A 27166-nucleotide genomic window follows, 5' to 3' on the forward strand; every position below is an offset into this window, starting at 1 on the left:
TCATGGTCTCTATAGTTATTTCTCTGCTACATTTCATGATCTCTGTAATTATTTCTCTGTTATTTCTTATTTTGGATATTTGTACTTCCTACCTCATCCTTATCCGTATTTTTTACTCCCCAAATAACCATTCATTCATTATTTTCCTACTTTCTAGTTGATCAATTTCTCCTTTTACCTTTATCCTTCCTTCCGTTGCTAGATTTTTACTTTCCAACTACTTAAGGGGATAATCCGTTTGTTTATTCCTTCTTATTTCATTATATACTTAAAGCTATAAATTCTTCTGAATACTGCTCTAATTGTATTCCCTAGTCCTGAAATATGATTTCCACCCTTTTCTAGATTTCATTTATAATTTCTATAAGTTCGGTTTTAATTTCCTGTGACCAAAAAGTTAGGAAATATTTTTAGGAAGTGACCTTTTTCTTTTTAGTTATCTCCAGTTTTTATTTAAATGAATGAATAAATTAAAAGAGTCTGTGACCATTATCCCCAAAGTCAAGAACAAGCCAAGACTTGAGATACCACCCTTACACCAGTTAGAATGGCAAAAATTGACAAGGCAAGAAACAACAAATGGGAGGCGCCTGGGTGGCTCAGTGGTTAAGCGTTTGCCTTCGGCTCGGGTCATGATCCCAGGGTCCTGGGATCGAGCCCCGTGTCAGGCTCTCTGCTCGGCGGGAAGCCTGCTTCTCCCTCTCCCACCCCCCCTGCTTGTGTTCCCTCTCTCGCTGTCTCTCTCTGTCAAACAAACAAATAAAATCTTAAAAAAAAAAAAAAAGAAACAACAAATGTTGGAGAGGTTGTGGAAAAAGGGGAACCCTCTTACACTGTTGGTGGGAATGCAAGTTGGTACAGCCACTTTGGAAAACAGTATGGAGGTGCCTCAAAAAATTAAAAATAGAGCTATTCTATGACCCAGCAATTGAACTACTGGGTATTTACCCCAAAGACACAGATGTAGTGAAAAGAAGGGCCACATGCACCCCAATGTTCATAGCAGCAATGTCCACAATAGCCAAACTGTGGAAAGAGCCGAGATGCCCTTCAACAGATGAATGGATAAAGAAGATGTGGTCCATATATACAATGGAATATTACTCAGCCATCAGAAAGGATGAATACCCAACTTTTACATCAACATGGATGGAACTGGAGGGGATTATGCTAAGTGAAATAAGTCAAGCAGAGAAAGTCAATTATCATATGGTTTCACTTATTTGTGGAACATAGGAATAGCGTGGAGGACATTAGAAGGAAGGGAAAAATGAAGGGGGGTAATTGGGGGGAGAGATGAACCATGAGAGACTATGGACTCTGAGAAACAAACTGAGGGTTCTAGAGGGGAGAGGGGCAGGGGAATGGGTTAGCCTGGTGATGGGTATTAAGGAGGGCACGTCCTGCATGGAGCACTGGGTGTTATATGCAAACAATGAATCATGGATCACCACATCAAAAACTAATGATGTACTGTATGGTGACTAACATAACATAATAAAATAAAATTAAAAAAAAAAAGAACAAGCCAAGACTATGCACTATCACACTGTGATAAGGAAATATTGTCTAGTTTTGGATGTGAGATTTTCTCTATGGCTTAACATATCAATGTTTTAGTTAATGTTCTGTGGATATCTGAAAAGAATATACATTCTGTCTTTAGATATTTATAGATTAGAACTCTTATTATTTTCCCTAGGTCTTCTATATTCTTATTTTTGACCACTTGGCTTTTTTTTATGAACTGAGAAAGAATTAAAACCCAGTATTAATGTGTTTCTCTATTTCTTATGCTTCCTGTGGTTTTTGCTTTATAAATATTGGTAAGTTATCTGACACATGGATAGTCCTATCTGTGGTTGGCATCTTTATTACTGAAAAATTGCCCTTCTTCACTTCATTTAACACTTTCTGTCGAGACTTTCTTTCCCCGCTTTGGGGAAATATTTCAGCAAGTCCTTATCCGCCTTTGGACTAATCCTTCTAAGGAACTCTGTTCTGGGAGAATCTTATGCATATAGTACGTGATTTGGATTTTGCTTTATGACACAGAGTTTTTATCAGGTCACTAAAGCAGACAGATTTATTTATACAAAAGTATTTTGACACATCTGTGTTAATACATGTTTATCACATTTTTTGTTACTCTTTAGAATAAATCCTTTACTATATGGCCTGTGTCTGGGTGTGTGTGTGCGTCTGTGTGCATGTATGTCTTTTAATTTGAAAGGTTTATGTTTTTGTTCTAGGAGTTACCTTTGTAACTATAACTTCGAAGGATAACTTAATTCTCTATTTCTACAGATAGTATCTATTGAGTTCCTATAATAAGTAATGATAATCTCATGAAATTTATAGTTCTTCCCTCCTCCATTTTACTTGATAATATTTTTCTTGGAATTTTCTTTTACATACACTACACATTTCTTTTTTTTTTTTTTAAAGACTTTATTTATTTATTTGACAGAGAGAGAGAGAGAGACACAGCGAGAGAGGGAACACAAGCAGGGGGAGTGGGAGAGGGAGAAGCAGGCTTCCTGACTAGCAGGGAACCTGATGTGGGGCTCGATCCCAGGACCCTGGGATCACGACCTGAGCTGAAGGCAGACGCCTAACGACTGAGCCACCCAGGCACCCCACACTACACGTTTCTTGACTACGTATTTAAGTAGGCTCCACACCCAGCGTGGAGCCCAGCATGGGGCTTGAACTCACGACCCTGAGATCAAGAGTCAGACATTTAACCATCTGAGCCACCCAGATGCCCCTTGACTTTTCATTTTTAAATGAAACTTGACTTCTATCTATAAAAAATAAAGAAATGGATTCCTCCGTCTTCTACCATGTCTTTTCTTTCCTCTCCTTATTATTACATTGTTATTCTGTTACTATTTCATAGTATAACATTGCTAGGTGTTACGTTGTTTACATCATATATATTTGTTTTATAACTATTTAGTGCTAGTTCTACAGTTAAATATATTTGCACCTCAGGGGTAGTCTTTCTGCCATTGGTTTGCCTTTTCTCTCTCAGCTGGATAAAGTTTTCCCTCTACCAATTTCTTCAGGTGTTCTTAAAAAATATATTTCTCAGAATCAAAATAATTTGTCATGGTGCTTTATACATGATAGAATGACCAGATTAAAATAGGAACACCTGGGTGGCTCAGTCAGTTAAGTGTCTGCCTTTGGCTCAGGTTGTGATCCCAGGATCCTGGGATCAGGCTCCCTGATCAGCGGGGAGCCTGCTTCTCCCTCTGCCTCTGCCTGCAGCTCCCCCGCTTGTGCGTGCGCTCTCTCTGACAAATAAATAAAATCTTAAAAAAAAAAAATATATATATATATATATAAACCACATTCTCTTATTTGAGTCTTCTGCAGCATCATTCCAGGTCTTTAAGCGTTAAATATTAGCATGGAGAAGTTGGAAGCCAGACTGACTTCTCTTATAGGTAAGGCAATCTTTGGTTTGGATGTCCAGGGGTCCCTTACTATTCAAGCCCAGCAATTTCACAGAACTATACCCAGCTAATGATTTTTCTAGGCCAAGTCTTCCTTTCCTGGGGCCCACTGTGCCCTGTCGATTTGTAGAATCAAGTCATCTTTCATTTTTCAAAAGTTTTCTTGAATCATGTCTTTAAACATGATTCTCCCTTGTTTCATTGTTTTGGTTCTCTTCTGTTGGGACAAATTATGCATGTTTGCTGTTGTCTTCCTCACCTGTCAGTTTCTCTCTACTGTTTTAACTGTATTAATTTCATTTTGTTTTGTTTTCTTTTATCAGTGCAAAATTTCTTATTCTGTGCCTTCTGCAGATTCTAATCTTCTATGTGTTGCTTCCAACATCGTTCTTTCTGTTATGGTTTTATCTTTTAATTCTACTTCTTGCCTAAGTTCTGCCAGCTCATGTTTCATTTCCTTTTGTTATCTTCCTGTATGTCCTTGAAGATGGTCTATACCTTCTTACACCCCTGCTTTGAATTCATCTTCTATGGTGGCAAATGCTTATCATATTAGTTTTTTAATGTGACATGTCTGGTCACAATCTTCATGTCTCTGCTATAAATTGTTTCTGGTGACTACTCTTCATCTATCATCTGCTCCTGTTTTTCTCTTCCTTTTTTTCCTTGCAGTTTCATTGTACAGATCCTGTGCTAGTTCCTTTCCGGCTGTGAGCCATTTCTGAATGTGGCAAGTTCTTACCAAAATCAGCTACTTGCAGGAAGTTTATGTGGGGGAGAGGCCAGGGTCACCAGTCAGGCCAGCAAAAATTTTCCTTGTGATACAGCGTAGGTTACAAGAGTGAGCTCTTTAGTCTTTTCCTCATTTTAGTCAACCAAGACTGGCAGCCTCAGAGCTGTTCAACATGCAAGTTTTCTCCCTTTATCCTGGTCTTCTTAAATGCCACTTTTACAAAAATGGCTTGTCTCTGTGATTACTCCCTTCAGCAGGCTAGCTTACCAGAGAGTCTCCAGGAAAGCTTCTGTCATTACTGCACACATCTGGCCCCATGGTTCTCCACAGGACACCTCAGTCTCACCCCTCAGGGTATGCCAGCAACCTCGGAGAAGTAGGCTTTGGTGACTTCCTCTAAAATCTGCAGCTCTGAGAGTCTCCCCCCCTTCCCACACTCCTCTGAGTTTCCCTGGGTTTGGCGGCCCTCCCTCACACATTGTGGTTCCAGATCATAGACCTTTCTTAGTCTCATCAAGGATGGAAAATGACTATCTGTTTTTCATTTTCCTTGACTGCTTTGAGGTAATTCTAAAAAGATGAAGGAACCGACATCTTTACACTACCACTTTAAAACAAGAACTAATAAGCAATTTGAGGGGTTTAACTACACAATTAGGAACAATTTACCCCAAGTTGGGAAGCATAGAAATAGTGAAATAACTAAGAGTATAAAATTTTCAAAAATATTAAATTATATAAACATAATCATTTACATAATTGTGAAAGTTCATATAAATATGTAACTATATATGGGAAAAGCATATGATGTAACATCAGATAAATCTGATTATAAAAAGTATATTGGAGGGGTGTCTGGGCGGCTCAGTAGATTAAGCATCTGACTTATTTCGGATCAGGTCTTGATCTCAGGGAGGCATAAATATGTAAAATATATACACATACAGGATGAAGCATGGAAGAGAAAAATAAAAACTGGTTTTTGTTAAGGGTAATGAATACTGGGTAATGTTTTTTTATTTAAAGTTTTATTGTTACGGTATAGTTTGTAATAAGTGACACAACACGTGTTCAAAAAATAAAAAGAATTATGCTATATATATTTTTACTCTAGCATCGACTAAACACAAGTCACTAAAAATGCACTGACTAGCACCCTACTTGCCAGTACTAACTATATCCTATCCCTGAAGGCCAGCTCCAAAAGCTGTATCCCTCTGCTCTCGTTCCAGCCCAGATCTTGTATAGCAGCTGTTGTCCCCATCTCCCCTCTCTCCTGCTTGTATCGCTTCCCTCACCTATAGAGGTTAACTTGACTCCAAATAGACCACCGTTATTCAGCACTGATGATGTGCTGGGCACCGTAAGGGTAGCACAGCAAGTAAGAGCATTGGCTTTGAACCCTTTTAGTGTGTTTTGTTTAGAGTAAAAGGCAGCAAAAAAGCACGTTGCATTTAAAGGACAATTTAGAATTAAAATGTTTCGGCTTTGGAGACAGCCAGATTAAATAAAATGTTTAAATTGAACCTAAAACAGTGCTAAGCACACAGCAGACATTCAATAAGGAGAACGGGGGGCACCTGGATGGCTCAGTCGGTTAAGTGTCTGCCTTCAGCTCAGGTCATGGTCTTGGGGTCCTGGGATCGAGCCCCGAGTCTGGCTCCTTGCTCACTGGGGAGTCTGCTTCCCCCTCTGCTTCTGCCCCTCCCACCTGCTCATGCGCTCTCTCTCTCAAATAAATAAAAATCTTTTAAATATTTTATTTATTTATTTATTTGAGAGCGAGAATGAGATAGAGTACATGAGAGGGAAGAGGGTCAGAGGGAGAAGCAGACTCCCTGCTCAGCAGGGAGCCCGATGTGGGACTCGATCCTGGGACTCCAGGATCATGACCTGAGCCGAAGGCAGTCGCTTAACCAACTGAGCCACCCAGGCATCCATAAATAAAAATCTTTTAAAAAAATGAGAAAGGGGAATCGTCTTGCACTGCTGGTGGTAATGCAAACTGGTGCAGCCACTCGGGAAAACAGTATGGAGGTTCCTCAAAAAGTTAAGAAGAGAGCTACCCTACTATCCAGCAATTTCACTACTAGGTATTTACCCAAAGGATACAAAAATACTAATTCTAAGAGATACATGCACCCTGATGTTTATAGCAGCACTATCTACAACAGCCAAATTGTGGAAAGAACCCTATGTTCATCGACTGATGAATGGATAAAGAAGATGTGGTGTATATATACAATGGAATATTACTCAGCCATCAAAAAGAATGAAATCTTGGGGTCCCCGGGTGGCTCAGTCAGTTAAGCATCTGCCTTCGGCTCACGTCATGATCCTGGGGTCCTGGAGTCAAGCCCAGCGTTGGGCTCCCTGCTCAGCAGGGAGTCTGCTTCTTCCTCTTTCTCTGCCCTTCCCCCCACCTTGTGCTCTGTCTCACTCTCAAATAAATAAAAATAAAATCTTTAAAACAATAATAAAATCATAAAAGAAAGAATGAAATCTTGACATTTGCAATGACATGGATGGAGCTAGAGTGTATAATGGTAAGCAAAATAAGTCAGAGAAAGACAAATACCCTATGATTTCAGTCATATGTGAAATTTAAGAAACAAAACCTGGAACTAATATTATACTGCATTTTAACTGGAATTTAAATAGAAACTAAAACTAAACTAAAAAATATGCTAAGAAAGGATAGTATATACACATTTTCTATGACCATTTAAACCAACATCTTCTTCAACCTTCACGTTGCTCTCTGGTCCAAAGTTCCCACATGCAAACACTAACAGTGTTAAGATTAGCAACTAACATTTAAAGTTATCATTCTGAGTGCATAAACTCAATTTATGATTTGTCTATTTTAGAAGAAATGTTTTTACTCTGAATAATTACAACTAATTCAAAGTATTCAGAGAAGATCAAAGTATTTTCATAAAAAATAGCCTAGCAATTTTGGTAAGTTATAACCCGTAAGTACAAAAGGAAAACAGATTTACACTTCTCAAATATTCCCATAATCCTCCAATATGAAAATGGTATAAATTAAGGAGTAAATTTCTGAAGGCGTATAAACTCTGAAAATGAGCTTTCCCTTTGGCTGACTAATGTCTCTGATCACTAATGGCTATCATTTTCATTGGTTTATTCACAGAAAATGTATACACATTTTAAAATTAAGTAAAATGTACAATTTAGTTCCTCAGTTGCAATAGCCACATTTCAAGTGTTTAACAGCTACATTTGGCTAGTGGTTGCTGCACTGAACAGTGCAGAAATAGATCATTTCCTTCACTGCAGAAAGTTTCATTGGATAGCACTGGGTTTACATAATCTAAGAGGAAAAATAAACCAAGCGCCTATGCAGAGGTATTGTCAGGTTTGAGAAGTGGTTGAAACATCTGAGGATTCCTCTTGTGATACAGAGGGGGAAAAAAAACATTCTGTGCTACAAGCTATTGCTTGAATAAAGAGAAAAAAATGCTGTAAGACTGAGCTCAACTGTAGTTTCAGGGGACGGGGGTGTTGGTGGAAAGAAACCTGTTAGATTTGAGGATGTTCCTGTTTTATAGCTTCTCCCAGATGGTATCTGAGGCATAGACAGAAACTAGCCTAGGGTCTCTTTCTCACTCTGCACATTCAAACATTCTTGCCCACACGTCTACAAGCTGGTAATATGAAAATGTCCATTTCCAACACAGATGGATCTCCTGCCTCCAGATCCATGAATCCAGCTCCCTTTACTCTCCCTCTCTCTCCTTGGACTGCTTCAAAAGTGACTCATAACGTATCCAAACAAGGATGTATCATTTGCTGTCTTGCTGTCCCCTGGAGAGAATTTGGCTGGCCTCTGTCCCCAGTTCCTGGGAGAGAGCCAGTAAATCCTCGAATTTCTCAAGTGAGAACAGTGTCTTTGTTCACAGTGGGTTCCTCAGGACGACATTTGATAGTCTGTTCTAAGGAGATGACTCAGGATGAGGGCTGACCAAGCCAGAAAGACCAGCCGTGTGCTCAGAGGGTTGGGGCTTGGAGCCAGCTGATAGTGGCCCAACCCCTGGGGAGGAGAGGGGGATTGGAGAATGAATTCAACACTGGCCAATGATTCCATCAGTCATACCTACATAATGAAACTCCAGTCAAAGCTCTGGACACCAGAGCTCAGGTGAGCTTCCTTGGTTGGCAATGTTCAACACATCGTCACACATCAAGGTGCCTAACTCCACAGGGAAAGGACAATGGAAAGCCTGAGTTTGGGGTCCTCTTTCAATGAGTCTCTGCCTTTGGCTGGTTCTGATTTACATCTGTCCTAATAAAACTGTAATCATAAGTATAAGGCTCTCCTGAGTTCTGTGAGGCATTCCAGTGAATTACTGAACCTGAGGGGATAGTGGGTATCGCCAAGTTTATAGTCTACTTGTGGTCAGAAGTGAGGGTAGCCTGAGGACCCCCAAACTTGTAAGTGGTGTCAAAAGTGAGCGCAGTTTTGTGACACACTATGCCCTTAACCTGTCAAGTTCAGCTTAACTCTGGGTAGGTGGTGACAGAAGCTCTTGCACTCTAGATCTGTTCCTCCCACAGGGTTCATTATCACAGTGGGTGGCATATCCACCCATCTATTCAGCTGCTAATGGGAGAAAGCAGATCATCACTGATAATTCTTCCTTCTCAATCACCGTCCGCACAAATGATGAATCGCTACATCCTTCCTAAGCTCTGACTGTCCACTTCTCTCCAGCAGGATCGGGTCTTTTCTTCTCTGGTTCTAGTCTCCTCTTTGCTTATAAGATTCTGGCCCCATGTGCCTTCTCTCTGATACTCAACTAGACAGGTTTTGTCCTACACAAGGGCCTTTTCACTTGTTGTTCCCTCTGCTTAGGAGACTTTCACAGACTTAGCTTGCCTGGTTCCTTCCTAGGATGTAAGTACTGATGTAGGTCTTGTCTTCAAAATGGTCTGCTTTCCCTCCCAATTTCAAGTAGCCTCCCAATAACTAGGTTACCACCCTGTCTGGTTTCCCATAATACTTATTTTTTGTTAGTTCTGTTTTTTTCCCTCCTCAACAGAATTAAGTTCCATATCCGACTCAAAGGCTATATTCTCAGGGCTTGAATCTGTGTCTGGCACACATAAAACATGCATTTACTGACATTCAGATATTACTGAATCCACTGAATTGGATTGGATCTTGGTGGTTTCCTCTCACTTTAGCGTTACCCTCCTCAAATCCACTCTCCACACTGTAGCCGGAGCCATCTTTCTCAAACAAGATGATGACATTGCTGTTCCTTCATGACTCGGCCTCTGTTTACCATCCTGGTACATTCTCTCCCCATCTCCTCTCCAGCCAGGCCGAACTACTGCCAACACTTTGAACGCTCTCAACGCTCTTGCCTCTTGAAGTTCCTGTACATGTCCCTTCCCTAGGACATTCATCTTTCCTCCCCAGTTTGTCTGGTTAACCCTTCTCATCCTTCAGGTCTCCTTAACAATTACTTCCTCTACAAAACCTTCCCTAATCTTCCAAAACTGGGTTGGGCTACCCCTGCTCTGTGCTCCCGCAATACTCTATCCTACCCCACCAATGTACTGACTTTGGACGGGCTGTCACTGTCCACCTACTTGCCCATACCCTCCAGAGAGTCAAGCCCCTGAAGGCTGGGGCCTGGTTTTAGTTGGCAGTGTTGCTACTGAGCACTGCACCTGCTGGCATCCTATAGTGCTCAACACGTATGTACAGAATTGATGTATTACACTGGAGAATCTGCCGGCAAATTCATTAGTCTTTGTTACTCTTTCCATGTTCCCCACGGTGTTTAGATCAATGCTACCACAGAAGAGGTGCTCAATAAATACTGGGTAAAAGTATAATGCCTCTCTAACCTGGCGAGATTGAAGAGAAAAATCAAGGGTGCTTGGGCTTCTTAATGATGGGGTGTATTTATTTGAGGTTATTAGCAAGGCCACTTAAAAACTTTAAAGAGCTAAAATTACAGTTTGAAAATAAGTTATATGATCTGTTTCAGCATCTTCTCCTTACTACAGAGTTACTAGCATTTAGTTTCAGCCATATGCCCACACAGGGATATTTCAGTCTTTATTCAAAATACTTGTGTGGATAAAAAAGTATTACATTGTTTAGTTCTAAGAAATCTGTTTATAAGCACTCCATTTTAAAGAGATAAAAGTGAGTAAAATTTTTCTTGACAAGAAAAACTACCCACTGTCCCTGAAGGATAAGAATTATTCTTTGTTGCCATGATAATCTGTATGAAGATATATACACACTATACCTATAGAGTAACAGGACAAGTTTTTAAAATAAACATACAAGAAGTTACTCCTGTAAACTAAAGTTGTCATTCAAAGTAGTCTCTCCTTTGGAGACTCATTCCAATAATGGAACCAAAGCTCAAAATATTTTGGGAAAGCTCTCTGAGAACTGTTTCAGATTCTGCACAGACTTTTTAAAATACTCACAGAGATGATAAATATTTAACCTTTTCAAAGTGAATTTTACCTTTACCAGCAACTAGTCATTAGGAGCCACAGTAAATACGGTCAAAGATCATAACATTTTGGATCAAAAACAGAGTATATTTCAATGAAAAATACTGGTGATGTGTAAGTTTCCTTGCATAAGTGATATACTTGTTCTGAAAACCACGGCAAATTAAAAGACACCTAGAAATGTTTAAAAAGAGAAAACAGAGAACAAGGAAATTGGGGTTTAAGAAGTCACAGACCCTCCCGAGAACGTGATGAAAATTACGACTCCCTTCTTCAGAAAACCAGTGGCTCCCCGCCCTCTCAGCACTGCATCTATGACTAGAAAGGTATGAACACACTGAGGTCATCTATGGCTCTACGGTTTACAGCACTAGCTTCTGATTTCTCTTCTTTTTTACTGTACCCAACAGAAAAAAAATGTATACTGTGACCCGGTTTGTACATACATACATGTAATTAATAGTTACACAAATAACTCTCAACCCTAGCGTATGTGATAATACTCTCTCGCATCTTATTTTAACTAAGAAAAACGTTATTCTTGTTTTACTGTGCCAATTTCACAATGTACAGGTTGAAAAATACCGGTTTACAGTATCTGCAGTGTAACTGGAGCAAGTTAATGAGAATGAAAAAACTCACTGATTACAAAAATTCTGATGCAATTTTAAACTAACGAAGTCTTTTTACGCTACAGCCAAGCCTTTTAAGAGATGAGATTCTTTATGGCAAAACTGCATTATCTTGGTCATTCATCTATATGGTTAACTACTAGAGATACTGATGAGTAAATCATACAATGGTCATAGGAAACTCATACCTTAATATTAGAAAACCACAAATCGTTTTCATGTAAAGTGGCCAGGTAGACAGATGTTAGAAGTCCAATGCAAAGGGCAATGGTTCCACCAACCATAAATGACAGAAGCTTCCACAACCTTCTAGTGGTACAACCTTTTAGAAAAACAAAACACATAGCTAAGTCAGTCAAGAATGTAGAATTTACTAGTTCTACTTCAGCCTATCCCGTATGCTAAGTTCCAGCCGCCTGTCACTGCTGAAGCTTTCCTTATTCCCAGAAGACACTCAGGGACTCCTTTCTGTGATTCTGAAGGCCTGTTTTCATACTTTATTACACTTTTTATGCGACTGTATCTAATTGTTCACTTGTCCATTTTGCCAGAAAGCTTTTGGAGGACAAGCAAGTTATCTTATTCATTTTAATACGTAGGGTCTGTGTTTGGCATAGTTCAATAACCATAGTTTACCTATGAAATTCGGAGGAGTAAATGGGTTGCATATCTAGGATATAAAAAATCTGAGATGGTCTACATATAATTTGTGGTTTATTCATTAAAAGCTACCAAAAAACTTGACAACTTAAAATCCAAAAACCCATCAGGGGAGAAAAATCCATCACAACTCAAGTTAAAGGACACATAAACTCGGAAAAAGTACTTATAGTACATATAAGAAAGTTTAAGTATCCTTAATACGGGATGAACACTTTCAGGATTAAAAAAATAAATATTTCAGTTGGAAATAGATTAAACATACGAGTAGGCAAAGTACAAAAGAAAAAAACGGCCAATACTAGACAAAAATATTCACATTCATCAGTATTAAAGAAATGCAAACTGGGGCACCTGAGTGGCTCAGTGGGTTGAGCACCTGATCTTCCGCTCAGGTTTCAGGGTTTTGAGACTGAGCCCTACGTTGGGCTCTGTGCTGGCCCTTGAGCCTGCTTGGGATTTGTCTCCCCCTCTTCCTTTGCTCCCTCCCCTCCCCGGCCCACATTCTCTCTCTCTCTTTCTCTCTCTCTCGTTCTCACTCTCAAAAAAGAGAAATGCAAATTAAAACAATGAGCTATAACTTTCTAGATGTTGGCCAATCTGACAGCTTAAAAATGCTAACACTGTTTTAATAAGGGTACAAAATATGAGTATTTTTCAAGCACTGCTGGTGGAAGAGTAACTTGGTAACTCTCTGGAATGCAACATGGCAATAAGTAGTAAAAAGCTACCAAAATGAGCATACTATTTGACCAATAATTCTAAATGCAGGCATATACCCCAAAGAAATAAAAGTTTTAAATAAACATTTGGCCACAAATATATTTATCATAGTTCTGTTTATATAGGGAAAAGGTTAAAAACCATCTAAATATTCAACAAGGAATTAAATAAATTATGCTATAGCCACACAACGGACTACATTGATAACTTTTTTAAAACACACTGACTGACTTATGTTTGTAACATAATAAAAGAAATGTAGCAAGTTACAAAACAGCTGGGATCTCAATTTTGTAAAACCACATAGGAATGCTTGCAATTATATACCGGCAGAGACATTTAGACAGCAAGATCAAGTTTCATGGGTGGAAGTCTAAGGATGGATTTGTTTGTGGGAGTATTTTCTTTTTCTTTTTTTTTTTTTGCTTTTCTTTAGTTTTCAGGGGTCTTTTTCTGACATGAATAAATAAATGCTGCTTCAGTAAAATGAAGAATCCTCAAAATTATGTTTTAATATAAAAAAGCAAACTTGGGGCACCTGGGTGGCTCCGTCGGTTAAGCATCTGCCTTCAGCTCAGGTCATGATCCCAGAGTCCTGGGATGGAGCCCCAAGTCAGGCTCCCTGCTCAGCAGGGGGCCTGCTTCTCCCTCTCCTCCCCGCTCATGTTCTATCTCTCCCTCAAATAAATTTTTTAAAAAAAATCTTTAAAAAATAAATAATAAACAAAAAAGCAAACTTGAAGTTACATTGTTTAAGTCTTTAGACAGTACTCTGTCTTGTCCAAAACTGCTAACAGCGGAGTTGGATGGTATGACTTCTCAATACAGATTAATTTTATTTTATAAAACTGTTCCCCCAAATACTTTACTTGTTCTGGCTGATAAGAATTAACATAGCTGCTGGGTGCCTGGGTGGATCAGCTGGTTAAGCAACTGCCTTCCGCTCACGTCATGACCCTGGAGTCCTGGGAGTGAGTTCCACATGGGGCTCCCTGCTCAGCAGGGAGTCTGCTTCTCCCTCTGACCCTCCCCGCCTCATGCTCTCTCTCAAATAAATAAATAAAATCTTAAAAAAAGAATTAACATAGCTGCCATTAATGTAAATTCTGTCAGATATCCAAAATGGTTGACAGACATGGAATTTTTCATGCTTATTTTTAAAAACCTTGACCATGCTTAGGTAAGAAAGCAACTCTGAAGTCAGGAAGTTGGTAATTAATATTTGATGTACAGCTTAGGAAGAGTCTTCAGCATTATATTATAAACAACTCACCAAATTCTGACCATCCTCCCTCACCAAACCAAAGGAGAAAATTTCAGGAATTCATATAAAGAATAAAAAAAACAGGTTTGATTCATTTTTCAATACCTTAATGAAATGAGAAAGTCTCCCAAGGTAAGGGTATCTAGAGTGAACAGCATACACAAACCCAGAAAAATAAGAAACAGACTAAAATCTGAACTGTGGGGGAAAGCATTATTTTAGAGAGTCAAAGATTGGCAAAACCAGAACCTACTGAACAGACAGCTGAGAAACAAGGGGTTCTAATCAGAGCTGTTTCACCTTTTATGTGATCATAACTGAAACGCCAGTATTATCAAACTGCAATCAAATAATTTGTCGAACTAAAACATCAGGGTATTAGAACAAGTCTTCTCAACTGTTAGGTCTCACCAAATTCTTATCCTATTGGAGAGTGATATTTTAATATGCAGAAATAAAAGCAATCCCAAATGCTGCTTTAATTTAAATCACCTACCAGATGGCAATTTATTTTCCAACTTCACATTTGCTTCTTGTGCTGCATAATCCTCAGAAACTTCTGTGGTTTTTACTCCTTTTCTTTGCCTGATGGATATCATGGTGTCAAAGACTTACATGCATTGTTCTTCCAACCACTCCTACAAAACGACAGAAAAGTAAGCTGCCTGTCCATATGCCAGTACCCTCTCCCCAACACACCCTGTGCTCATCTGTGCTCAAGTGACTTGACGCCTTGTCCCTGACTTAGCATGCCCTCCCACTTTCCCATCTTAACCAGCCTTCAAAGTTACTGTCAAGACACAACACAAATATTTACTTAATACATCCCATCAAGAATTATGAATACAAGTGGGCATCCCAGACAAGCCCCAGCCCTTCTTCCAAGAAGCCTTCCTGTCTGTGGTTGTGCCAAGGGCCACTGATCTTTCTCCTTCCTGAGCCACTGCGGTTACCTCGCAATTGGTCACATAATTATGCAGTTCTGGATTATGTTCTACAGTTTCGTACCACGGGAGGAGGTATTCAGTAGTAAATTTGTTGAGAGCCAGATTCTGAAGAAGTGAAATATTCTTTTGTCTCAGGTATCTGAATTTTAATACCGATGTTCTTTAAAAACAAGTCATACTGGAAGCTTTAGGAATACGCCTCAGTGGTGATGGCAGCGGGGGTGTGCCAATCAGGGCAGCCTGCTATCCCAGGGAGCAAAAGTGGGAGTAAAGGCAGGGTGCAGAAGCCTGGTTTGGAAGCAGCGAGTGGGAGGCGAGGGAGTGGTGGCAGTGAGTAAGCTGGCTACAGTCCTCCAGAACATCTTGCTTCACTCCCCTGAATAATGAACAGCGTTTTACTAATTACTATGAAACATGCCCAGGTGCCGGGCACCACTGTTGGGCAGTTTATCAATTCCTAAAGGTAAACAACTTGCTTTATAGAAAGAACAAACCAACCAAAATTATACAATTTATTCGTTCGTTCAGTCATTCATACAAAAAAAAAAAACAAAACTGTGAGACGCAAAAACAGTTAAGTACAAACAATGAAACTGGAGAACCTGTAGCAGCGAGGGAGGAAAAAGGAGTGCAAGCAAAAAGTCGTACTGCTGTAGATGGGCTCATCCCCTAGTCACCTTATCCTAGAATCATGCCCTTTCTAAGGGCTCGGGAGGAGTTGTAAATATCCCATAGCGGATACACTCTAACAAGTTAGGACAGAAGGGCAACAAATATTTACGTGCCAACTCTGTGTCAGTCAACTGTGATAATCGCACGAACTACGAAACAAAAGTTTCCCCACCAAATGAAAGGGAATGCCATCTTAAACACTGGAAAAGGGAGATGAAAGCGACGCTTGTCCTCTACTCCGAGGCGCCAGCACGGCCCGAGCGTCCCGGGAGCTGCAGGGCACGTCACTCAGCATCCCACCGCACCCCAGCCCCACAGCTCCGGGTGTCCCCAGCGGACGCCGAGGGGCCGGCGGCGGCCGCCCAAGTTCGGGGACTTGCTGGGGTTGGGCAGAGTCGCGCGGCCGCCGAGGCCGGCACTGAGCAGGCCTGCGCGGCCGGAGCGAGAAGTGGCCGGCGAACGCGGCCCCGCCCTCCGCAAACTTCCTCACTCCGGACCTGCCGCCCCCCGCCCCGCAGTTCGCGCCGAGCACAAGTGTGCGCCGCGTCCCCCACGCGGGTGCCCCCAGACGCCCCGGGGCCCGGGCCGCGCCCCCCGACTGCGCGGCGGGGCGGCCCGCGGGCTCTCGGTGGTCGCGGCGCATTTGGCGGAACGCCGGACACCCCGCGGACCGCCGCCGAAGCCTCGCGCCCGCGTGTCCCCTCGCGCCGCCCGCGGCCCGACACGCAGCCACAGACCTGCGGCCTCAGCCGTCCTGGCGCGCGGCTCCGGGCTGGGAAGGAGGCCGGCCGGCCGGGGGGCGCCGAGGGCCTCGGGGGCGGGGCCGCAGGACAGCCCGCAACGCGCCGCGAGGACAGAGAGGACCAGGCAGCGGCCACCGGACAGCAGCGGAGCTTCGCGCGACACCCGAGAAATGGGGAACCGGGGGGCGTCCGCGGCCCCGAGAAAGGGGCGCGCCGGGGAGGCCGGGCCGCCGCGGCCGCACCCATAGGTCCCGGGAGCCGTCCGTCAGCGCGAGCCCCCGCCCCTTCCCGGGGCGCCCCGCCCCGTCTCGTGCGGCGCCGGCCGGAAGGAAGCAGCGCATTTCCGCTCGCCGCTCCGGCCCCGCCCCCCAGGTCGCGCGGCGGCCACCACGGAGCTCACCGCCCACCGAGTGGCAGTGCTAGCGTTGAGCCTCCGAGGCTGCTCTTGGCCCCGCAGACTAACGCCGGCCCCAGGCCAGAGCGAGAGGTGGCGGCTCAGGGGGAGGAGGAGCCCGGCTCCGAGGAAGGGTCGCCTCAGGTCTGGCGGTGGCCCCACTGAGGCCCCCAGGGTTGAGAGTGGGGCGCGCCCGTGGCCGCCTGTTCCCCCCCGGTGCTGGTGGAGTGGGGGACTCTGTAAAGGCCGGGCGCACCGAAGCAGGCCGACCCCTCGGGCCTCTCCCCGCCTCCCGCGTCGCTCGGCCCGGCGCGCCCCCTCCCGGGTCTCGGCCGCCCCCCAGGCCCCGGTGCCCGCTGGCGTGTGCTGGGAAGGCGTTTGCTGACTGCCTGTGAGAGCACCCGGGGATACCTTCGCCTCTCCCAAGACTACCCCCTAGTGTTGGGGTGGGGGCGGCGCGCTCGTTCCTTAATCTCGCCTTCACGGATACGCTTGTCTTGCTCTCCAAACTAGAGTGTAAGCGTTTTTCGAGGGGAGGTACTGTGCTCTTACCTGGGTGTCTTTCTCGTTCTTCACCCTGCGAGGAACGGTAGATGAAGCCTTTTGTCAGCAGATGCTCAGGCCACGTGTTTAATTGATTTTTCTTAAGGGATGGTCTGGTCGTCTGGGTCTTCCACGTGTGAAAAGACTGTCCGTCTGTCTCATTCCAACGAAATTACTTCATCCAGGAGGCCTTTCCTGGTCACCCCTGTTGGGTATTTTCTCTTCCTTCCTGTGTCTGTTGCCATCAATAACAAGCATACATTCTGTGCAAATGGATTGAGGTATCTGCTGGATGGCTTTAAGAAAAATAAGTAGCTGTCTTTTCAGATGGCATTTGTCATGTTTTAACTTGATTGTTGGTGTCTTTGGTGTTACGGATTGGAGAGCAGGGATTATATTTGTAATCCGTCTCTTTCATGTTTAGATGCCTTACATAAAACGCATTGGGGTCCTTTATAAATACATACGTGAATTGATTCCTCCAATAAAATTTTTCCCTTTTTGTATATACGGTTTTGTCTAAAACTGTGTCACTCTGGGGAAGATTGTGTCTGTGGTGCAACGTACATCCTCTGAGTAAAGGAAGTAGTACTCATTAGCAGCTGCTTGGTCTAATATCATGAAATGGCTTTACCAGCAAGATAAAGCTTTGAGATTTATAAAAAGTAGGCATCCAGCACTGGGTGTTATGCACAAGCAATGAATCATGGAACACTGCATCAAAAACTAATGATGTATGGTGATTAACATAACAATAAAAAAAAAGAGGCATCCACTGCTGAGAGTTAAGTCTTCAGAGCGAATATACGTCAATTAAGAAGGAGTCCTTTGTGATAGAGTAACCATGAGGGTGATGGAGTGCAAGTAGCGGGCCCTGCCCTCAGTGAGCCCTAGTCACGGACTGACTGCAGTGGTATACAGGGATACTTGTTTGCATTATGTTTTGAGATCCAGATGGATTTCTCTCTCTGTTGTGGCCAGCAGTCGTTAAACTGTGACCCTCTAGGATGGTGCAGTTCAAACTATGGTCTTGGGGACCTGTGGCATCACTGTCACCATCGCCAGGGAGGTTGTTAGAAATGCACATCATCAGATCCTGCCCCAGACCTACTGAATCCTAATATGTAGGGGCAGGCCCCAATAATGTTTCAAGAGCTTCTCCATGTAAGTCTGTGCTCAGTGAAGTTTGAGAGCCTTGCTATTCCAAATGGCTGTGGGCTAGGAGCATCAGTATCACCTGGAACTTTCTTAGAAACATGATCTCAGGCCCTCCCCAAGACCTACTGAGCCAGACTGTGTTTTCATATAATCCCCAGGTCATTTGTATGTACATCCCACTTTGAGAAGCACCACACCAGAAGTCATCAATGCTGCTCACATCCTTCCCAGAAAAGTATTCTGTCTTGGGACTGAGGGAGAAAGCTCTCTGTCTCTACTGTCTTTTTCTTAGCTGATGTACAATGTTTGTTCCGTTTTGAATTGCTTGGCTTAGTGTGACCACTCTTGATCACCACCACCAAATGAGAGTCTGTGACAGTAGACTCTCCTGGTGTTCCTCCTGTCTACCTCTCATTCCTTTTCAGTCTCTTGTAAACTCTTCCTTTTAAAAGCAACGATTCTCTGGCTCGTGGCTGCCAGTTTCCACCGATATCCTGATGGCTCATGAGTTTTTATGCCCAGGCTTAGCTCCTGACCTCCAGGTGCCATGTGGCCTCTGCCTATTCGACATTTTCCATGTGTGCAGGCATCCCCGCCTCAACTTGTTAAAAAAATAAACTTCCTAAACCCCAAACCTGTTTTTCATCCCCTGTGCCCAATCACCTAATTGTTCAAGTCAAAACCCTAGGAGCCAAACGTGGTTCCCCCCTGTCGTGTAATCCATGTATCTAAACCCTGAGTCCTGTTGGACTTGTCCCTACATATCTCAGAACTTGCCTGACTTTTCTCTTCTGTTGCCACCACCCTCATCCAAGTTACCATTCCTTGTCAGGATCATTTTAATGGCCTCCTAGCGGACGGCCTAACATCCATCCTTACCCCCTTGTTCTGTCCACTCAGTCGACCCTCCATGTAATAACCAGGGTGACCCTACTGAAATAGAACTCCGCTGGTGGCTTTGCGGCTTTATATAAAAATCAAGCGCCTTGACACAGCTTGGAATGATTGCCATGAATTAGCTTCCATTTACCTCTCCAGCCTCATCTCTACTTCCTATTGGTAAATTTCTTCCAAGGTTTTTGCAGGTGTCCCCTTGCACTCTCTTTACCTGACTTCCCTGCTTATTCAGCCTTTGAACTTCAGCTTCAATGGTCCTTGCTGCTGGTGTTCACACCCGCATAGACTGCCCTCATACTGAATTGTAGTTTTTCTGTGTGATTGATAGGATACCGTGGAAATGACGTTGTGGGGCTTAAAAGACATCCCAGTTTCAGCCTTAGCCTCTCTTGGATTGCTCACTTCGGGGGCCCCCAGCCACCGTGTTGTGAGGACACTCAAACAGCCAGTGGAGAAGGCCACCTGGGCTGCACCCAGCCTCTGGCCAGCAACGAGCATCACCTTGGAGGAGGGTCTGCCAGCTCCAGGTCGGCCTTCAGATAACTGCAGCCTCAGGAGAGATCCTGAGCCAGAAATGCCCATCTGTGCCACTCCCGAATATCTGACACAGAAACAATAAGGATAATAAATGTTTATTGTGGTTTTGAGTTTGGGGGTAATTTTTGTTACACAATGGTAGGTAATCAATCCATTTATATTCCTCCATGTAGATGTATCATAGTTTTATTTAACTATTCCCCTCTGGTTGGACATAATAGGCTGTTACAAGCAATGCTGTAGAATTCTCTTATATTTATGTAATTCTTATGTATCCTTATATTTATGTAATTCTTTAGGACATATTTCAGGAAACAGAATTGCTGGAAGTCCTATTTGAAATGATGATGAACACTGGCAAACAACATCCCCAAAAGGTTAACGATTCTATTACTCTACACAATACACCGATGTGTATTATGTCCTTGCCAACAATGGATATTTTTTTTTAAAGATTTTATTTTTTTATTTGACAGAGAGAGACACAGCAAGAGAGGGAACACAAGCAGGGAGAGTGGGGGAGGGAGAAGCAGGCTTCTGCTGAGCAGGGAGCCTGATGCGGGACTCGATCCCAGGACCCTGGGACCATGACCTGAGCTGAAGGCAGACACTTAACCATCTGAGCCACCCAGGCGCCCCCCCAACAATGGATATTTTTAATCTTTGCCAATCTTACGTGACAAATGAGTGATCACTTGAAATGCTCTGTGTGAGGTGGAGACAGTTGTGTCAGGGGTTTATTGGCTGTTTGTGGTTCTTTTTCTAGGATTTGTCTTTTTGTGTTCTTTGACCAGTCATGGATTTGATATTGATAGGAAGGGACAGATTATGGAGATCAGCCTTTAGTTCTATGCCCTGCAGATATTTCCTCATTCTCAAATGCCTCGTCAGATATCTCGCTACGGAGCAATTTTCCATTTTTATGTTGTCGAATCTATCACCTTTCCTTTATAGCTTCTGGGTTTTTCTGTCATGCTTAGGAAAACTGTTCCCATTGTAAGATTGTAAAATTTTAAAAATACTTTGTTCAAGTTTTTAAAAATATGGCATCTTTTTAATATGGGGCGAAATGGGGATCTGACATAATTTCTTTCTAGCTGGTTGGTCGGCTGCTTCAACATTATTTTTCTATTGCTTTGAATTACCTGTATCACACCCTAATCCCTGTATGTATATGGGCTATTTGTTAACTCTACTATGTTTAAGTGACTTAAAAAAAGGGACTCTATACAACAGTTCTATGCATTTGTAATTACTGTTTCTTTTAGAAAGCTTTGATACTTGTGAAAACAAGTGTCCCTTTATTATACTTCTTTTTTATTTTATTTTATTTATTCATTTGAGAGAGAGAGGGAGAAGCAGACTCCCTGCTGAGCAGGGAGCCCGACGTGGGGCTCGATCCCAGGACCCTGAGATCATGACCTGAGCCAAAGGCAGACGCTTAACTATCTGAGCTACCCAGGCGCCCCTATTATACTTCTTTTAAACACGTCTTGGCAAGTTTTGCATATTCACTTGCCCAGATGAACTTTATAGTCTTTTACCAGTTTTTTCTTTTTTTCTTTTTGCTTGTTCATTTTTTTTCGTCCAAATTTTTATTTAAATTCTAGTTAACATATAGTGTAATATTGGTTTCAGGAGTAGAATTAAGTGACTCATCACTCATATACAACACCCAGTGCTAATCGTTAAGTATCCTCCTTAATACCCATCACCTATTTAGCCCATCCCCCCAGCCACCTCCCCTCCAGCAACCCTCAGTTGGTTCTCTGTAGTTAAGTCTGTTTTCTGGTTTGTCTCTCTCTCTCTCTTTTTCTATGGCCTACGCTCATCTGCTTTGTTTTTTAAATTCCACGTAGAGTGAAATCTATGGTACTTGTCTTTCTCTGACTTATTTCACTTAGCATAATACCATCTAGCTCCATCCACGTTGTTGCAAATGGCAAGATTTCATTCTTTTTGATGGCTGAGTAATATTCTATTGTGTGTGTGTGTGTGTTTGTGTGTATATATATATATACACACCACATCTTCTCTATCCGTTCATCAGTCGATGGACATTTGGGCTCTTTCCATAGTTTGGCTACTGTTGATAATGCTGCTAAAAACATCAGGGTGAATCTTTGAATCTGTATTTTTGTATTCTTTGGGTAAATAGTAGTTGCTGGATTATATGGTAGTTCTATTTTTAACTTCTTGAGGAACCTCCATACTGTTTTCCAGAGTGGCTACATCAGTTTGCATTCCCACCAACATGTAAGAGGGTTCCCCTTTCTTCCATATCCTTGCCAACACCTGTTGTTTCCTGTGTTGTTGATTTTAGCCATTCTGACAGCTGTGAGGTGATATCTCATCATGGTCTTGATTTGTATTTCCCTGATGATGAGCGATGTTGAGCATCTTTTCATGTGCCTTTTGGCCATCTGGATGTCTTCTCTGGGAAAATGTCTGTTCATGTCTTCTGCCCATTTCTTAACTGGATTATTTGTTTTTCTTTTTTAAAAAAATGTTTAAAGATTTTATTTATTTGTCAGAGAGAGAGAGCGAGCAAGTGCAAGCAGGGGGAGCAAGAGACAGAGGGAGAAGCAGGCTCTCTACCAAGGAGGGAGCTGGATGTGGGACTCGATCCTAGGACCCTGGGATCATGACCTGAGCCGAAGGCAGATGCTTAACCGACGAGCCACCCAGGCATCCCTGGATTATTTGTTTTTTGGGTGTTGGGTTTGGTAAGTTCTTCATAGATTTTAGAAGTATCCAAATCAGATACTGGAAGTACCCTTTATCAGATATGTCATTTGCAAATATTTCTCCCATTCTATAGGCCTCCTTTTAGTTTTGTTGATTGTTTTCTTTGCTTTGCAGAAGCTTTTTATCTTGATGAAGCTCCAATAGTTCATTTTTGCTTTTGTTCCCCTTGCCTCCGGTGATGTGTCTAATAAGAAGTTACTATGGCCAAGGTCAAAGAGGTTGCTGCCTGTGCTCTCCTCTAGGATTTTGGTGGTTTCCTGTGTCACATTTAGGTCTTTCATCCATTTTGAGTTTATTTTTGTGTGTGGTGTAAGAAAGTGGTCTAGTTTCATTCTGCATGTTGCTGTCCAGTTTTCCCAACACCATTTGTTGAAGAGACTTTTTTCCATTGGATATTCTTTCCCGCTGTCAAAGATTAGTTGACCATAGAGTTGTGGGTCTATTATTCTGTCCCATTGATCTATGTGTCTGTCTTTGTGCCAGTACCATACTGTCTTGATGACGACAGCTTTGTAATAGAGCTTGAAGTCCCGAGTCATGATGCCTCCAGCTTTACTTTTCTTATTCGGGATTGTTTTGGCTATTCTGGGTCTTTTGTGGTTCCATACAAATTTTAGGATTGTTTGTTCTAGCTCTGTCAAAAATGCTGTTGGTATTTTGGTAGGGATTGCATTAAATGTGTAGATTGCTTTGGGTAGTATAGACATTTTAACAATGTCTGTTCTTCCAATCCATGAGCATAGAATGTTTTTCCATTTCTTTGTGTCCTCTTCAATTTCTTTCATAAGTGTTCTGTAGTTTTTAGAGTTTTACCTCTTTGGTTAAGTTTATTCCTAGGTATCTTATTGTTTTTGGTGCAATTGTAAATGGGATCAATCCCTTGGTTTCTTTTTCTGCTGCTTCATTATTGGTTATTTACCAGTTTTCAAGAAAGAATCCATGGAGGTTTTTACTAGCATTGTATAAAATGCATAGAAACATTTGGGTGAAGTGAGGTCTTTCTAATAGTGTGTATTCTTTTATAGGAACATGTATTCAGTTGAAGACAGTTTGGCCAACCACCTATGTTTTTCTAACAGTGCTTTCATCCAATTCATATTTTTCCACAAGGGTTAACTTTTCAAGTGTCTTGATAAAAGAGCAGACTTTTTGCTCTCATACCTTTATCGGATAAAAATTGTATATACATACATATATTTAGCTAAAGTAAATACAAATGGAAATGCTAGTGTGTTCTGCGTGCATTCCACTGGATTGTTTTATACATTCTTCTGTAAGACTCACACGAGAGACCACAGAGATAGGCTGTGCCTGCAGCGCTGCTCTGAGCCTGGCTTGGCGTGCTTCGTCTTTGGGAACCTGTGCTGAGTCCAAGGGAACGTTTCCTCAGTGCTTACAGATCATTACAGAGTTGCATAGGAATTGACCTGACACTGGAGTCCTTCCCTCCTTTAAGACATTTATCAATATAGGAGCACCTGGGTGACTAGGTTGGTTAAGCCTCTGACTCTTGATTTTGCCTCAGGTTATGGGACCCAGCCCCAGGACAGGTGCCATGCCATGCTGGGCGTGGAGCCTGCTTACGATTCTCTCTCTCTCTCTCCCTCTGCCTCTGCCTCCACCCCCACCCCTGCTTGTGCACACATAGGGCACTCTTTCTATTTCTAAAAAAAAAAAAAAAAAAAAGATATCTGTCAGTATATGGCTCCTTCCCTGTGCAATTCTTTAGAAAGGCATTATGAAATATTGTTAGTATTGATCAACTTTGTACTAACTAGATTTGTAGTGGTTTAAACAGTGAAATTCAGGGGTGCCTGGCTGGCTCAGTTGGTAGAGCATGTGACTCTTGATCTGGGGGTTGTAAGTTCAAGCTGCATGTTGGGTGTGGAGGCTCCTTAAAATAAAAAAATAAAATAAAATAGTGAAACTCATAGGCAGATCAGCATAGGTGCGCAATTATCCGACTCTTAAAGTTAACAGTACTTCAGCATTACTAGTTTTGTTTCATTTTCCTTCTTAATACCTGCTACTCATACCTCTCCTTGTCTCTTGTTCCCACCTACACCTTCTTTTTTCATTTCCATGGTTAGAATAACCATTGGACTTATATATTTTAAATGAGGACATGAGGGGCACCTGGGTGGCTCAGATGGTTAAGCGTCTGCCTTTGGCCCAGGTCATGATCCCAGGGTCCTGGGATCGAGCCCCACGTCGGGCTCCCTGCTCAGCGGGGAGCCTGCTTCTCCCTCTCCCTCTGTCTCTCTCCCTGCTCATGTTCTCTCTCTCTCTTTCTCTCTGTGTCTCTTTGTCTCAAATGAATAAATAAAATCTTTAAAAAAAATAAATGAGGACATGAATAGTCAAGTTATTCAATTAAAGCAGATGGTGATGCTTTATCATATGAGCTTTTTGCCAAATGTGATGATTCCTAGGTGTTGGCTGTTCTAGTCCACAAACCAGTGGCCTTGGCTGGTCTTCGCAGTTTGTCCCTTTGGACTGCTCTAATGTCATTCCCTGCAACAGGCCTAACACAACAGGTGTCTAAACTCCTAGAAGTACACATTTCCTACCAACGGATGCCAAAGCGTATTGTCTGGCTTGGGAGTTTTTTTCCGTAGGAAGAAGTAGGACTTTGAGCCAGAAATGTATATGTTTCTAACACTCTCAAACTAAGTTATTTTATTCTGCCTTAAATTATGTCTAATCTAGCACTGGGCTGGATTCGTCACTAACACTAAGTGTTCCTCTGCAACCCTCCTGAGTCCCCCATGAGCATTGGTAAGCCAGCCAGAAGGACTCCTTCTGTGTAAGAATTCACAAGCATGGCTGCAGTTCTCCAGGCCTGCCAGGCAGGGCTCACATGACCCCCAGCAGCTGGGTGGACTGTGTACTGGGTGAATTAAGTACTTTAGTGATCCCCACACGATCGGGGAGCAGATACAGCCCCCTTGGAGAGGTTTTTACTCAAAATCTTTTGATGACCTTTTGAATTTTCAGTCTGAATACCAGAAAACAGTTTGTAGTAGTATCTTACTTTCCCGACAATGATCATCAGCTAGGTCATTCATATAAAGGCCGGCCTTCTCCATGGTAATATCCCCCTGATAGGGAGGAAACTGGTCTTGGGGGCTGAAAAAAATCTTACTCTTTTTATGTATCAAGCACAGATCTACAGTATACCTTAAGGTATTCAAATTTCAGGGACTGGGGGGCTGATTAGAGAAAAAATATCCTTAGAGGGGTGACAATAAAAAAAAAAAAGGTTAAGACACTGATACGGGTTAAATTTTGGTGGCCAGAGCCCTGCCCACAACCTGGAGGTATGCTTTTCCCTTTACTGGATTTTCTCTATACACAGATGTGGGCTCGTGGGTGGGGGCGGCTAGAAATAATGGCTGAGGATTCAGTATTAATCAGGATACGGGTTGGATTGCTGAAGCCACACCTCAAAAAACAGTGGCTTCAACAAGACATTTATTTCTGTCATGGAAGCAGCCCAGCTCCACAGTGTCAGGGACCCCGGGTCTGTGTCGGGGCTCTGCTCTCCCCAGGATGTCACATTTGTTCCTGCAGTCAGCCTGGGCTCTTCACCATGGTCACAAAACAGACAGTAGGAAACGGAAGGGAAGGGGAGGGAGCTCAACCCAGTAGTTCAGGTCACTTCTGCTCATACCCCATTAGCCTTCATTTGGTCACACGGCCTCACCTTAGCCGCAGGGGAGATGGGGAAGCCGGCTAGGGATGTGGGTCCATCTAGAAACCCTCCAGCCATGGGAGAGAGTGGGTGTTGGGGAACATGTGGGGGCGTGTGCCACAGCCCACGTGGGAAGTACTTTCTTCCCCGGGGCGAGGTTGAACGTGCGCTGTTTCACGCACACTGTTAGTCTCGTCTCTGACGGTCACAAACTCCGGGAGCACCAGCAGTAGAGAATCCTTCTCGAAAGCTAGAGCGTGGGAATGGCTCACCACCGTGAAGCAGAACCAGAGCAACTCATAGTTAACGTGTATTTTGAAGGGTCCCAACTCCATCCAAAAGATACCTGATTGTCGAATTGGCTACTAAATGAGGTTTCCCTAAGCTGTCAGTCCCCTCCCCCCGGTGGCCCCTGCTTTGTGGAAACCCATAGATTTCTTTTTTTTTTTTAAACCAGAAATTTAATCTTATTGGGATAGGTTTTATCAGGAGAGCTCACTTGGAGACATTAGGAACAGTCAGTTTGAATTACTTAAAAAATTACTTAAAAAATTAGTAGATGTTTGTTAAGTATTTGAGTAAATCAGCTGAAGGGTGCTACAAGTTACTCTAGAGGTAAGATTTGGTGTCTTCTTGGAATTTCAGACACAAACCCCGAGGGGTATCTAATACAAGGTATGGGTGTAGCTAGAATTTCATTCTGCATTTCTACTGTAGACAAAATGAATGTCATGTTTTAAGGTTTTAATTGGAAACCATGCCCTTTGTATCTCACTTCCATACATATCCTTTTGTTTTGTAAGGGGTAACTCATACCTGGAAATAAATAAAAAATAAAAGCCTTAAG

General features: G+C 42.7%; 2 protein-coding genes across 10 annotated transcripts in view; one reads left to right on the forward strand and one right to left on the reverse strand.

Moving 5' to 3' along the window:
• Window positions 1–17401, reverse strand: part of DPY19L3 (dpy-19 like C-mannosyltransferase 3) — a 234423-nt gene extending 217022 nt beyond the window's left edge. For 7 of the 9 annotated variants that reach the window (XR_012375982.1, XR_003204859.2, XM_025854320.2 and 4 more), the window contains exons 1-3: window positions 16343–16481; window positions 14483–14624; window positions 11528–11661 (exon numbers count right to left, since the gene is read on the reverse strand). Coding sequence is in view for 6 of the 9 variants with exons in the window: in XM_025854320.2 (XP_025710105.1) it covers window positions 11528–11661; window positions 14483–14585 (237 nt within the window). In the remaining 3 variants the exon portion in view is untranslated. Of the gene's footprint in view, window positions 1–11527; window positions 11662–14482; window positions 14625–16342; window positions 16482–17294 lie in introns of those variants that run through there. The other 2 variants (XM_073885146.1, XM_073885148.1) reach the window with 2 other exon arrangements.
• Window positions 15819–19988, forward strand: LOC141371215 (uncharacterized). The gene is made up of 2 exons (XM_073885143.1): window positions 15819–16886; window positions 19669–19988. The coding sequence occupies exons 1-2, from the start codon at window positions 15819–15821 to the stop codon at window positions 19957–19959; spliced, it is 1359 nt and encodes a 452-aa protein (XP_073741244.1). The 3' UTR covers window positions 19960–19988.
• Window positions 19989–27166: the final 7178 nt, after the last annotated feature.

The sequence above is a fragment of the Callorhinus ursinus genome, unplaced genomic scaffold (assembly GCF_003265705.2).
Source record: "Callorhinus ursinus isolate GAN/ISIS: 27379988/994484 unplaced genomic scaffold, GSC_fseal_2.0 scaffold61, whole genome shotgun sequence".
Lineage (NCBI taxonomy): Eukaryota > Metazoa > Chordata > Mammalia > Carnivora > Otariidae > Callorhinus > Callorhinus ursinus.